Source organism: Electrona antarctica, assembly GCF_951216825.1.
Source record: "Electrona antarctica genome assembly, contig: scaffold_25, whole genome shotgun sequence".
NCBI classification, from domain to species: domain Eukaryota; kingdom Metazoa; phylum Chordata; class Actinopteri; order Myctophiformes; family Myctophidae; genus Electrona; species Electrona antarctica.
In genome coordinates this window covers 2,982,607-2,996,663 of record NW_027637034.1, presented here as the reverse complement: position 1 = coordinate 2,996,663, position 14,057 = coordinate 2,982,607, and the positions used below count along the sequence as shown (strand labels likewise).

At 46.5% G+C, this 14,057-nt stretch overlaps 1 protein-coding gene across 1 annotated transcript in view; it reads left to right on the top strand.

Annotated features, from left to right (window-relative positions):
• LOC306919403 (uncharacterized protein) overlaps positions 1-13,719 on the top strand; it is a gene marked incomplete at its 3' end in the record, with an annotated part of 28,512 nt that extends 14,793 nt beyond the window's left edge. Inside the window, exons 4-6 of the mRNA XM_079532191.1 lie at positions 11,879-11,995; positions 13,246-13,416; positions 13,700-13,719. Of these exons, the coding sequence (XP_079388317.1) occupies positions 11,879-11,995; positions 13,246-13,416; positions 13,700-13,719 (308 nt within the window). The remainder of the gene's footprint in view (positions 1-11,878; positions 11,996-13,245; positions 13,417-13,699) is intronic.
• Positions 13,720-14,057: the final 338 nt, after the last annotated feature.

The window sequence follows — 14,057 nt, the reverse complement described above, 5'->3', positions numbered from 1 at the left end:
GCAGAACTATTATGGTCCTAAGTAGATCCAACTGCTACTATGTGTTTCTGGTAATATTATTGTCCGCTCATTTTGTATGTTCGTGGCAAAATAATTAAATTGACAAAAATGTACTGTACACCACAGCATGTCGATGACCCCTGAACATGTACCTTCATCAGAGTGGAGAATACAAGTATAAATCAAGTTGAGCAAAGCTACTCTGCTCCTCACTCGCACGCACGCACGCACGCATGCACGCACGCACAGCTCTCTCTCTCTCTCTCTCTCTCTCTCTCTCTGTGTGTGTGTGTGTGTGTCCAACTGAACATTTTCTGTTTATATCAAGTACTTCACACTAGCTCTCTCCCCAAATCCAAAATAAATGTATTTTCCATCCTTATTGTCACTCAAAGTTTACTCATCAGAACTGATTATACAACTGTAACCATCAAAGCACTCAACATGTAATGGTATGTGAGGGCGGGTATCAATAAATCGATTAATAATTGGGAGAGCTGTCGATTAATCCATTTGGCTGATGGTCAGTTTTTGGCATCCCTAACTAGGAGGGGAGGGGTCATAGTTAGATGGCTGACACTGTGTACACAGGCAATTGTTTTTACACAAGTTTGTGTGCACAGCCAATAGTTTTACATGAATATTTCTAGGCTATAGTACTTTACAGCCTAATAGAGCCTAGTACAGCCTAGCACAGTGTACTAGAGCCGAAAACAGCCTATTAGAGGCCAGTAGAGTCTAGTACACCCACGTTTAGCTTAATCCAGCCTAGTGGGAGAATAGACTAGGAGGGGGGGGTATTTAGATGGCTGTACTAGGCTATACGTATATATGTATGTCACATATATACGCTCCCTCCTTTTTAATTAATTTATTAATTTTGTATTCAATCTTATATTTTGTTGTGTTGTAATATTATTTTTTTGTTGTATATTTTGTTGCTTTGCTGTAGATTAGATTAGATTAGATTTAGATAATTTCTGTTTTGCCTCACAGTTTAATCAAATATTCACTTGAATGCAAGTTCAAGGTTCAAGGTTTAAGGTTCACTTTATTTGTCGTTTCACATGTTTGCACATATAAAACGAAAATCGTACCCAGGACCAGCAGTGTAACAGTGCATTAAAACTGAGCATTACGAAATAGTATAAGCGGCTAAAGTGCATTTTATTAGTGCTGTTAGTATTGCTTTCGTCTTTAGTCTTTAGTCTATATAGATACTCCACTGTTACGTTCTTAGTTTACGCATGATTCATGATAACTACTTTTTATATATGTGATGTATGCCATGCTTTTGTTATTGCTTAATGTAAATCGCTCTGGATTAAGAGCGTCTGCTAAATGCCTAAATTGTAAATACTAGGCTACATCAGGCTGGAATAGGCTAGAATAGGGTGTGCTAGACTCTTGTCAGCCCTGCAGTTCCTCGCACTTGAAATAACCACTGTGTACACGGGCAATAGTTTTTACAGGAGTTAGTGTGCACGGCCAATAGTTTTACATGAACATTTCTAGGTATAGTACTTTACAGCCTCGTACAGCCTAATAGACCCTAGTACAGCCTAGCACAGTCTACTAGAGCCAAAAACAGCCTATTAAAGCCCAGTAGAGTCTAGTACAGCCATGTACACCCACGTCTAGCCTAGTCCAACCTAGTGGGAGAATAGACTAGGGGAGAGGAGTATTTAGATGGCTATACTAGGATATACTAGGCTGGATCAGGCTGGAAAGGGCTAGAATAGGGTGTACTAGGCTGTACTAGGCTCTTGTCAGCTCTGTAGTTCCTTGCACTTCAAATAACCACTGTGTACACGGGCAATAGTTTTTACAGGAGTTTGTGTGCACGGCCAATAGTTTTACATGAACATTTCTACGCTATAGTACTTTACTGCCTCGTACAGCCTAATAGACCCTAGTACAGCCTAGCACAGTCCACTAGAGCCGGTAAACAGCCTATTAGAGGCCAGTAGAGTCTAGTACAGCCATGTACACCCACGTCTAGCCTAGTCCAGCCTAGTGGGAGAATAGACTTGGAGAGGGGGGTATTTTGGTGCCTGTACTAGGCTATACCAGGTTGGATCAGGCTGGAAAAGGCTAGAATGGGGTGTACTAGACTTGGCTAGACTCTAATAGCCTCTATTAGGCTGTACTAGGCTCTTGTCAGCCCTGTAGTTCCTCACACTTTGGAATAGCCACTGTGTACACGGGCAATAGTTTTTACAGGAGTTTGTGTGCACGGCCAATAGTTTTACATGAACTATTCTAGGCAATAGTACTTTACTGCCTCGTACAGCCTAATAGAGCCTAGTACAGTCTGCTAGAGATACATCAGGCTGGAATAGGCTAGAATAGGGTGTACTAGACTCTTGTCAGCCCTGCAGTTCCTCACACTTGAAATAACCACTGTGTACACGGGCAATCGTTTTTACAGGAGTTTGTGTGCACGGCCAATAGTTTTACATGAACATTTCTAGGATATAGTACTTTACTGCCTCGTACAGCCTAATAGACCCTAGTACAGCCTAGCACAGTCTAGTAGAGCCGAACACAGCCTATTAGAGGCCAGTAGGGTCTGATACAGCCATGTACACCCACGTCTAGCCTAGTCCAGCCTAGTGGGAGAATAGACTAGGAGGGAGGGTATTTAGATGGCTGTACTAAGCTATACTAGGCTGGATCAGGCTGGAATAGGCTAGAATAGGGTATACTAGGCTGTACTGGACTCTAATAGACTCTATTAAGCTGTACTATAGGCTCTTGTGAGTCCTGAACCTTCTCGCACTTGGGAATAACCACTGTGTACACAGGCATTAGTTTTTACATGTGTGTGCACGACCAATAGTTTTATAACAAAACACTTTTTTGATAACAAAATATGCTGGACTAGGCTGAACTAGGCTGGACTAGGCTGCTCTAGGCTGGACTAAGCTGCTCAAGGCTGGACTAGGCTGGACTAGGCTGGTCTAGGCTGGACTAGGCTGCACTAGGCTGGACTAGGCTGGACTAGGCTGTACTAGGCTGGACTAGGCTGGCCTAGGCTGGCCTAGGCTGTACTAGGGTGGACTAGGCTGTACTAAGATGGACTAGGCTGTACTAGGCTGGACTAGGCTGGACGAGGCTGTACTAGGCTGGACTAGGCTGTACGAGACATTACTGTACTATAGCCTATGTAAAACTATTGGCCGTGCACCCAAACTCATGTAAAAACTATGGCCTGTGTACACAGTGGTTCATCTCAAGCGTGAGGACCTACAGGGCTGACAAGAACCTAGTACAGCCTAGTAGACCCTATTCTAGCCTTTCCCAGCCAGATCCAGCCTAGTATAGCCATCTAACTGTGCGTGTGTGCGTGCGTCCGTGCGTGCGTGCGTGAGGGTCCACGGGAGGTCACTATATCAGAAACACTGTTTCCCATAGCATACTGTGGACCTACAGGACATTACTGTACTATAGTTTATGTAAAACTATTGGCCGTGCACCCAAACTCATGTAAAAACTATGGCCTGTGTACACAGTGGTTCATCTCAAGCGTGAGGACCTACAGGGCTGACAAGAGCCTAGTAGACCCTATTCTAGCCTTTCCCAGCCAGATCCAGCCTAGTATAGCCATCTAACTGTGCGTGCGTGCGTGCGTGCGTGCGTGCGTGCGTGCGTGCGTGCGGGTCCACGGGAGGTCACTATATCAGAAACACTGTTTCCCATAGCATACTGTGGACCTACAGGACATTATTGTACTATAGTCTATGTAAAACTATTGGCCGTGCACCCAAGATCATGTGAAAACTATGGCCTGTGTACACAGTGGTTCATCTCAAGCGTGAGGACCTACAGGGCTGACAAGAGCCTAGTAGACCCTATTCTAGCCTTTCCCAACCAGATCCAGCCTAGTATAGCCATCTAACTGTGCGTGCGTGCGTGCTTTTGTGCGTGCGTGCGTGTGTGCGTGCGTGCGTGCGTGAGGGTCCACGGGAGGTCACTATATCAGAAATACTGTTTCCCATAGCATACTGTGGACCTACAGGACATTACTGTACTATAGTCTATGTAAAACTATTGGCCGTGCACCCAAACTCATGTAAAAACTATGGCCTGTGTACACAGTGGTTCATCTCAAGCGTGAGGCGTGAGGCTGACAAGAGCCTAGTAGACCCTATTCTAGCCTTTCCCAGCCAGATCCAGCCTAGTATAGCCATCTAACTGTGCGTGCGTGCGTGCGCGCGCGCGTGCGTGCCTGCGTGCGTGCGTGAGGGTCCACGGGAGGTCACTATATCAGAAACACTGTTTCCCATAGCATACTGTGGACCTACAGGACATTACTGTACTATAGTCTATGTAAAACTATTGGCCGTGCACCCAAACTCATGTAAAAACTATGGCCTGTGTACACAGTGGTTCATCTCAAGCGTGAGGCGTGAGGCTGACAAGAGCCTAGTAGACCCTATTCTAGCCTTTCCCAGCCAGATCCAGCCTAGTATAGCCATCTAACTGTGCGTGCGTGCGTGCGTGCGTGCGTGCGTGCGTGCGTGCGTGAGGGTCCACGGGAGGTCACTATATCAGAAACACTGTTTCCCATAGCATACTGTGGGAGGTGTACACAGATTACTGTTCTAATAGTTTTTGCCACCCTGTGGAATTATGCTTGTACTGCAAGATAGGGCCCTAAAAATGTAATAATAATAAACAAAGAGAAACAAATCAGTGTGGTTCATCCGTTGAACTAATGGGCGAACAAGTGGTGTCCACACGAAGAGTCGTGCCCAGAGGACATGTAGAGTCCCCCCCCTGAATTTTCACGCCCCCATGGGCCCCACGGTGGGGCCCGGAAACTTGGCCTGGTGCACCGGCCATAGTCACTGTGTTTCATGCACACAAAACTTGATAAATGTAATAATAATATCAATAATAATAATGACACTTTGTTGGGTTGTGTAAATACACCATCACTAACCTGCTAACCCAACATCCTGAATTTTGCACCACAAACTCTGGCAGAGGTGGAAGTAGCAGCCAGAGGTGCGCGTTGCAGGTAGCTCCTCCCGGAACGCATTCATGAGCCCTATCTCAAAGTCTGTGAGGACTCTGGTAGGGCTCCATCTGTACATGTAGGGATGGACGCACGTGGACAGACAGACAGACAGATGGATGATAGATGAGAAAAACGATTATTCTAGTTTCCACAAAATATTTCTATTACAGTTGCAGTGACATACAGTGAGCGCGCGCGCGCGCACACACACACACACACACTTACGGTTCTCCGGTGATGCGCGCGACCCTCCTCTTCACGTGGCGGAGGACAGCGCGGTACATGTCGGTCGTTTTTCCAGACATAAGGGTCATTACAAAGGGTACGACCCTGCCCAAATATAGGCCATGTATTGACACGAATTGGTAAAAAGGCCTTGGGCAGGTCTTAAATGTACCGTCCATATATATCTACAACAATAAAAAAAGCAAAAAATAATATAAATTATACATTTATCATAATACGTCATTTTAAATAAATCATTTCAATTTAACATGCAGATGATTTATGGGAGAGGGGTTGGTTCTTACCTGGTCACACTGGCTCAATTTGAGGTAGTTATCCTCTGTCCCAAACACCACAAAACCATGCTCGCGGTGGTGTTTGGCCATGAACTCCTGCCCCCCCCATGTTAGAGCCCATTCACCGTCCACGTTGACCTGCTGGAGGGTGGGCGGGATGGGGGGCATGAGGCTCGCCCGACGCCTCTCCAGGCGCGACTTAACCGCATTAAAAGGCGGCATATGCAGCCCTTCCCCAACTGCTGCTTGGGCCACGACCTCGTCATAGACCCGTTTAATGGGGATGGTTGGATCGGCCGCAACCCGCTCAAGCATCCGCTCAATTAGAGCGGTGCTGGCGACCAGATCCTCCTCAGCGGGGTGTGTTGCACTGGGTGCAACGCCAATATATTTTTTCCCCCACAATGGACCTATTTCTTAGGTATCTGAAATTTTCAATTACAAGGGCTTTCCCCCCTCGGCTGTTTGCCACTTCCAGATATGCCATGCTTGCTTACTTGATTGATTGATTGATTGAAGAATTTATTAACAGTTTGCAGAATTACAAGTGTAATTAAGCATTACACTTGTTTCCAATAGGGTCCACCATGTTCAAATCATCAAAACATTTAGAGACGTACAAATAGACACTTCTATAGACAGAACTGGAATTCATCATAAAGGAGGTAAAAAGGGAAAAGAAATATATACAGTGAGGGGAAAAAGGGGGGGGCGGTGGGGGGGGGATTCAGATTTTACGGGGGCCAGTTTCGAATTGCAGCCATCCGTAGGTGCCCTTTGAGAGCGGTTTTGAAGGAGTCAAGGGATTCGCATGTCTTAATGACAGTTGGTAGGGCGTTCCACATTTTGGTGGCATAGGAGCGAAAAGAATTTAGTCCCTTGTTTGTGCCGAATCTGGGTTGTACATGGTTCGTTACTGCTTGCTTACTCCTTACTCCTTACAGTTTGATTGATTGATCGAGTCCTTTTATACTACTACTTTTTCATTGGCCTTTCAATTAAATGATTCATTGAGTACTTTGAAGTTTGCGAGGTACACAGGTGTAGTTTAGGATTGATTAATTGAGTACTTTGGAGTTCCCACGGTACACAGGTTAAATTATTCATTGAGTACTTTGAAGTTCGCGAGGTACACAGGTGTAGTTTAATTGGCCCCTTTGTTCAAACCAAATCTGCGTGGGAGCGTGATTTGTGGCACTCTTAGATGGATATATCTTGGACTTTTTTAAAGCCTAGTTTGAGAGGTATGGGTGTCTAGATCAGGTCAATTGAATTAAAATAATGTATTGGCATGTCAAGTTTATTGAAATGTTGCACAAAACAATACAAACAACTCACAATATACAAACAGCAGAGGCCAAGGACACGGGTGTAACAGTCATGTAGTTTCACAACCTTTTTAGGCCACAGTCAGTTCAGCACCACAGACAGCTCCTCATCATGACAGACAAGCCAGTGTGTTTAAAGGGGCATTCCACTCATTTTCAACATTTTAATATACGTCAATATATGTCATTAATATACCTTAGAGCTGTTGTGGGAAATAATATTTCCACACAACACACAACAATATATAACCATTCTGTGTTTCCTAGAACTGTAATTATGAAATAATTAATAATAATTAACATGGTGAAACACATCTTGATGACATCAAGATGTTTCACCATGTTAATGATTTTTTTAAAGGGCAGCAGTGTGATATGAATGAAATCCATTTCAAACGGAACATCTAATTTGATTCAATAACAAAGCAATTAAAGCCAAGTTCTCATAGCTCTCCCACATTTTTCTCAACTAAACTTTATTTGAACTCTGGTGTGTGTGTGTGTGTGTGTGTGTGTGTGTGTGTGTGTGTGTGTGTGTGTGTGTGTGTGTGTGTGTGTGTGTGTGTGTGTGTGTGTGTGTGTGTGTGTGTGGGTGGGTGGGTGGGTGGGTGGGTGTGACTTTATTTGAACTCACTTTTGTGTGTGACCTCAGCATAAGGAAGGACATCACATAACACGTTGTAACGGTTTTGATTAACCAACTTTTCCCCACAGAAGACAACCATTGCCATTTGAATTGGTGCAATATTAGTACTTTAGTTCTACTTAAAGTAGAACTCTGCTTCTACAACACTTTACCAAACCTACTTTACCAAAAGTAGAACAAAGGGGAGTGGGTGGAGGTGGAAGGGAGCAAGGATGGAAGGAAGGAAGGAAGGAAGGAAGGAAGGAAGGAAGGGAGGGAGGGAGAGTCCCTCCCTCCCTCCCTCCCTCCCTTCCTCCTACCACCCTAACATCCTTCCTTCCCTTCCTTCCTTCCCTCCCTTCCTTCCACCCTAACATCCGTCCCTCCCTCCCTCCCTCCCACCCTAACATCCTTCCTTCCTTTCTTCCACCCTAACATCCTTCCTTCCTTCCTTCCACCCTAACATCCTTCCTTCCTTCCTTCCACCCTAACATCCTTCCTTCCCCCTCCCTCCCTCCCTCCCTCCCTTCCTTCCTTCCTTCCTTCCTTCCTTCCCTCCCTCCCTCCCTCCCTCCCTCCCTCCCTTCCTTCCACCCTAACATCCTTCCTTCCTTCCTTCCACCCTAACATCCTTCCTTCCCTCCCTCCCTCCCTCCCTCCCTTCCTCCCTCCCTCCCTCCCTCCCTCCCTCCCTTCCTTCCTTCCTTCCTTCCTTCCTTCCTTCCTTCCTTCCTTCCTTCCCTCCCTTCCTTCCTTCCTTCCTTCCTTCTCTCCCTCCCTCCCTCCCTTCCTTCCACCCTAACATCCTTCCTTCCTTCCTTCCACCCTAACATCCTTCCTTCCCTCCCTCCCTCCCTCCCTCCCTTCCTTCCTTCCTTCCTTCCACCCTAACATCCTTTCTTTCTTTCCTTCCACCCTAACATCCTTCCTTCCTTCCTTCCTTCCACCCTAACATCCTTCCTTCCTTCCACCCTAACATCCTTCCTTCCTTCCTTCCTTCCACCCTAACATCCTTCCTTCCTTCCTTCCACCCTAACATTCTTCCTTCCTTCCTTCCCTCCCTCCCTCCCTCCCTCCCTCCCCCCCTCCCTTCCTTCCTCCCTCCCTCCCTCCCTCCCTCCCTCCCTTCCTTCCTTCCTTCCACCCTAACATCCTTCCTTCCTTCCTTCCTTCCCTCCCTCCCTTCCTTCCACCCTAACATCCTTCCTTCCTTCCTTCCTTCCTTCCTTCCATCCTCCCTCCCTCCCTCCCTCCCTCCCTCCCTCCCTCCCATCCTTCCTTCCTCCCTTCCTTCCTTCCTTCCTTCCTTCCTTCCTTCCTTCCTTCCTTCCTTCCTTCCTTCCCTCCCTAACATCCTTCCTTCCTGCCTTCCTTCCTTCCACCCTAACATCCTTCCTTCCTTCCTTCCTTCCTTCCACCCTAACATCCTTCCTTCCTTCCTAACATCCTTCCTTCCTTCCTTCCACCCTAACATCCTTCCTTCCTTCCTTCCACCCTAACATCCTTCCTCCCTTCCTTCCACCCTAACATCCTTCCTTCCCTCCCTCCCTCCCTAACATCCTTCCTTCCCTCCCTCCCTCCCTTCCTTCCTTCCCTCCTTCCTTCCTTCCACCCTAACATCCTTCCTTCCTTCCTTCCTTCCTTCCACCCTAACATCCTTCCTTCCACCCTAACATCCTTCCTTCCTTCCTTCCTTCCACCCTAACATCCTTCCTTCCTTCCTTCCTTCCTTCCATCCTCCCTCCCTCCCTCCCTCCCTTCCTCCCTCCATCCAGGAAGGAAGGTGGTGGAGGTGGGTGGAGGTGGGTGGAGGTTGTAGAGGTGAGTGGAGGTGAGTGGAGGTGGGTGGAGGTGGGTGGAGGTGTGTGGAGGTGTGTGGAGGTTGTAGAGGTGAGTGGATGTGGGTGGAGGTGTGTGGAGGTTGTAGAGGTGAGTGGATGTGGGTGGAGGTGGGTGGAGGTTGTAGAGGTGAGTGGAGGTGGGTGGAGGTTGTAGAGGTGGGTGGAGGTTGTAGAGGTGAGTGGAGGTGGGTGGAGGGTGGAGGTGGGTGGAGGTTGTAGAGGTGAGTTGAGGTGAGTTGAGGTGTGTGGAGGTGGTAGAGGTGTGTGGAGGTGGTAGAGGTGAGTGGAGGTTGTAGAGGTGAGTGGAGGTGGGTGGAGGTGGTAGAGGTGGGTGGAGGTGGGTGGAGGTGGTAGAGGTGGGTGGAGGTGTGTGGATGTTGTGGAGGTGGGTGGAGGTGGGTGGAGGTTGTAGAGGTGAGTGGAGGTGAGTGGAGGTGGGTGGAGGTGGGTGGAGGTGTGTGGAGGTTGTAGAGGTGGGTGGAGGTTGTAGAGGTGGGTGGAGGTGTGTGGAGGTGTGGAGGTTGTAGAGGTGGGTGGAGGTGGGTGGAGGTTGTAGAGGTGTGTGGAGGTGGGTGGAGGTGGGTGGAGGTGTGTGGAGGTGGGTGGAGGTTGTAGAGGTGGGTGGAGGTGTGTGGAGGTGGGTGGAGGTGGGTGGAGGTGTGTGGAGGTGGGTGGAGGTTGTAGAGGTGGGTGGAGGTGTGTAGAGGTGGGTGGAGGTGGGTGGAGGTGGAGGTGGGTGGAGGTTGTAGAGGTGGGTGGAGGTGGTAGAGGTGAGTGGAGGTGGGTGGAGGTGGGTGGAGGTGTGTGGAGGTGGGTGGAGGTGGGTGGAGGTTGTAGAGGTGGGTGGAGGTGTGTGGAGGTTGTGGAGGTGGGTGGAGGTGGGTGGAGGTGGTGTTAAGAAAAAATAAAAATAAATTTCCGAATGGCAATGTTTCGGAATGGTGGGTCTTCGGAATGGGGGTGTTTCGGAATGGTGGGGTTTCGGAATGGAGGCCTGTGTCCAAGATTATGCCATGTTTTACAAGGTCACGATACCACACATGTTGAGCAGCTTGTAGATCAGGTATTTGTGTTACTTCTTGACTTTTTTTCAATATAATTTTCATTTTCACCTGATGTTTACATACTATAGATAGATAGATAGATCTTTATTGTCATTGCTTGCACGAAACAATGCAAGTTGAGCTTCACCACTGGGTATTATGTATTACAGTGCGTTTATTTGTATGCCAAAGTACAAAGTGCAACGTAATAGTGCAGTGTAATAATAATAGAGTTCAGCAATGCATAGTCCAAGTCCAGTACAGTACACTTATAATACTATAGAGGAGGGTCAGGGATGGGGGAAGCGGGGGGCAGGTTGTTCATTCAGCAGCCTGGCAGCCTGTGGGTAGAGGCTGTTGGTCATTCTGCTGGTTCTGGACCAGATAGATCGGTATCTCCTACCAGAGGGCAGACGTTGGATAAGATGGTGTGCTGGGTGGAACTGGTCCTGTAGGATGTTATTGGCACAGCGTAGGCAGCGGGAGGTGAAGACTGTGGAGATCTCTGGGAGGCTGGTCCCAATGATCCTCCCTGCAGCCTTGACCACTCTGTGGAGGCCCTCCTTGTCTGCCCTGGTGCAGCTGGAAAACCACACCAGTTGGTGAGCACACTCTACTGCACAGTGGTAGAAGTTGATCAACAGTCTCTGTGGGAGTTTTGCCCATCTAAGTTTCCTTAGAAAGAAAAGGCGTTGCTGTGCATTCCCCACAGCAGAGGTGATGGTGGTCCTCCAGGACAGGTCGTCGGCCATAGTCACGCCCAGAAACGTAAAGCTAGTTACCCTCTCCACCTCCTCATTTCCGATGGAGAATGGCTGAGAGACCTGCAGAAATCAATGTTGTTAGCGTTGTGGACATTGCCTGCCAATATAAATGTGTGTTTGGACACTGATGTGGAGGCTGGGAGGCATAGATGCTGCTACTCTGTCATATCTATTTCATATCTATTTCAGGATCATTAATCTGTTATCAAGCTGATTGGCAATGAAACAGATTTATGCAATGAAAAATTATGCAATGAAAAAATACTGCTTTAGTTTCTAGATGTGCTTTCATTTTGTTCTTTCATTTTGAAGTGGTGCAGCCACTCCAATGCACAGCAATGTGTGTCCCTGACTCCCTGGCTGGGTCTGTCTGTCCGTCCAAGCACGGAAATAACGTTATAGCGTTTGTTGACTACCAAGTGTCACTGTTGCACACACACACACACACACACACACACGCACACACACACACACACACACACACACACACACACACACACACACACACACACCAGCTTGTACAGTACAGTACTACAGCACGAGTACAGTACAACGCCACTCGGCTCAGACGGGTCTGATTTTCATATATATATTTTTTTTAAGTCAAACAATCTGGTTCATAATATAAGTCAATTTAGTCTGGTTCAGTTTTCTACAGGAGTGTTATGCTGTTTATAACACATGAACAACCTTATTATTAAAGTTGTTACTAATGTCACCTTCATTCCAGACCAGTGTGTGGAGTCCAGTCTGCAGGTGAAGATCAGTTCTCCAGCCACGACTGTTTCTATTAAACAGGAACCTGAAGACCACCTTAAACAGGAACCTGAAGACCACCTGGATCTCGGTAAGTTTTAATCACTTTATTTGTTTTATTTGTTAAAGGAGCATTCGGTGATTTGGAAAACCCCCCGGTCCGCCCCGGTAACAAGATGTTCACATGCACGCACTACAGTGGGGGGACACGCAACAGGCCAACAGAACGTGCACCAAGACCCGCCCCGCTCGATCCTGATTGGAAGAAGGCCCCTCTCATCTCAAGCGCTGACACTTTGGTATGGGGGGTAAGATCTTAATTTTCAGGGCCTGTTAAGATCTCTAGTCTCCACCGGCTGCAAGGCACGGCTGCACTAATAACTTTGGGGCAGGCCCGTCTAGTTTAAATGGACAGGTATCAGTCAAAAGGGAGACATCGAAGAGGAAGGATGGATGGGGAAGGATCAACATATGGCATGTCAGAACAGGTCAGCTCCATATATGGAGAGGTTTGGGGTTGAGGTTTGAGGTCAGAGTTGCTGACCAATATTGATGACAGCAGGGATCTCCATATATGGGCTTAATATTGATGACACCAGGGATCTCCATCCCTGATGATGTCACATGATGTCACATGTTCTCTCACCCCGACCACCAAATATGGTGCCGACACACCAACTGACAGGAAATGTGCGATTCCATAGTTAACAACTAACCTGCTGGAGAAGACCTAACATTCAACTCGTCTCACATCTTCTTTGAGAACGCTATAATGCAAACAAACGGCCACACTATTTACAGCATTGGTTCCCAACGTTTTTATACTGAAGTACCACCTGAGAAAATCTTTGGCACTCAAGTATTTTAACTGATGTTAAAATACAGGAGCGTAGACCTGCCCTTTTTGTTCCATTCCTAAGCCAATAATGCTGCTGCTCTGACAAAACTATGTTTAATCTAGTCAGCACAACTGATGATATTTTGTAATGTGATTAATCCGTTCTCAAATCTTCTATTAACGGCTAGGTGTGCTGTCATGCTCATTTCAACCAGAAGAACTACCTGTAGTAATGTAAATATTTCATTCCACTTTTGTCTTTTTTCTCCTTTTTTGGGCGACTCCTCTGTGTACCACCAGAGGGAGGCTCAAGTACCACCAGTGGTACTAGTACCAGTGTTTGGGAACATCTGATTTACAGCACAGAGCGCAGTCAGCGCACCGTCAAAGTTGAATTTTGGAAAATGTGGCCAAAAAGTAATCTGTTGATACTTTTTCCAGCCACTACTCTGCATTGAGGTACAAGATTCAAACCTTGATAGTCTCTTTGTATTTTTTCATAGACTTTCTGCATGTTCCTGTGTGTAATGAGGAGGTTCCACCTGAAGAGGAGAGGAGCTCCAGTCGGGTCCAGGAGGAACCACATCCTCCACAGATTAAAGATGAACAAGAGGAGCTACTTCAAAGACCAGAAGAGGCTGGTGGGTCAATGACTGTTGACATTTTTCAAATGGGTATTAAAAAATACTGCTTTAAGAAATACTTACTAGCTCTACTCATTTTGAGTAGGGCTGTCAAACGAATAAACATTTTAATCAGATGCATCTCAGTTTAAAAATGTATTAATCACGATTAATCAGCATTCAAACTATGTCCAAGATTATGCCATGTTTTACAAGCTCACGATGCCACATGTTTTGAGCATCTTGTATATTGGCTATTTGTGTTACTTTTTGACTTTTTTTTCCCTTTTACAAATTCAATATACAATGTATGTTCACCTGATGTTCAAATCAGGATTGGGACAATTATTTTAGCACTCGAACAACTAGTGACTGCTCCTTTATACTGAACAAGACAATAGACTTGGTAAAGTTTGATTTGAATATGTAGTATAATAAAAGGTCTTTCTACTGGTGATTTCCACAGAGCACCACAGGGAGAGGTCTACAGTATCTAGAGAGATGGCCTCCAAAAGACATTCAACGTTGTCAGAGGAGCAGCCAGAGATGGACCAGAGACATGGACTGTTTGATGCAAGGATGCAACCTGTAGTAAAATTGTACAAAATAGGTATGTAGTGTTTTATTTACTGTGGTTTAAACCTGTAGTAAAGTTGAATACAATTTACAATTTAGGCTTAATCCAGAGTGAT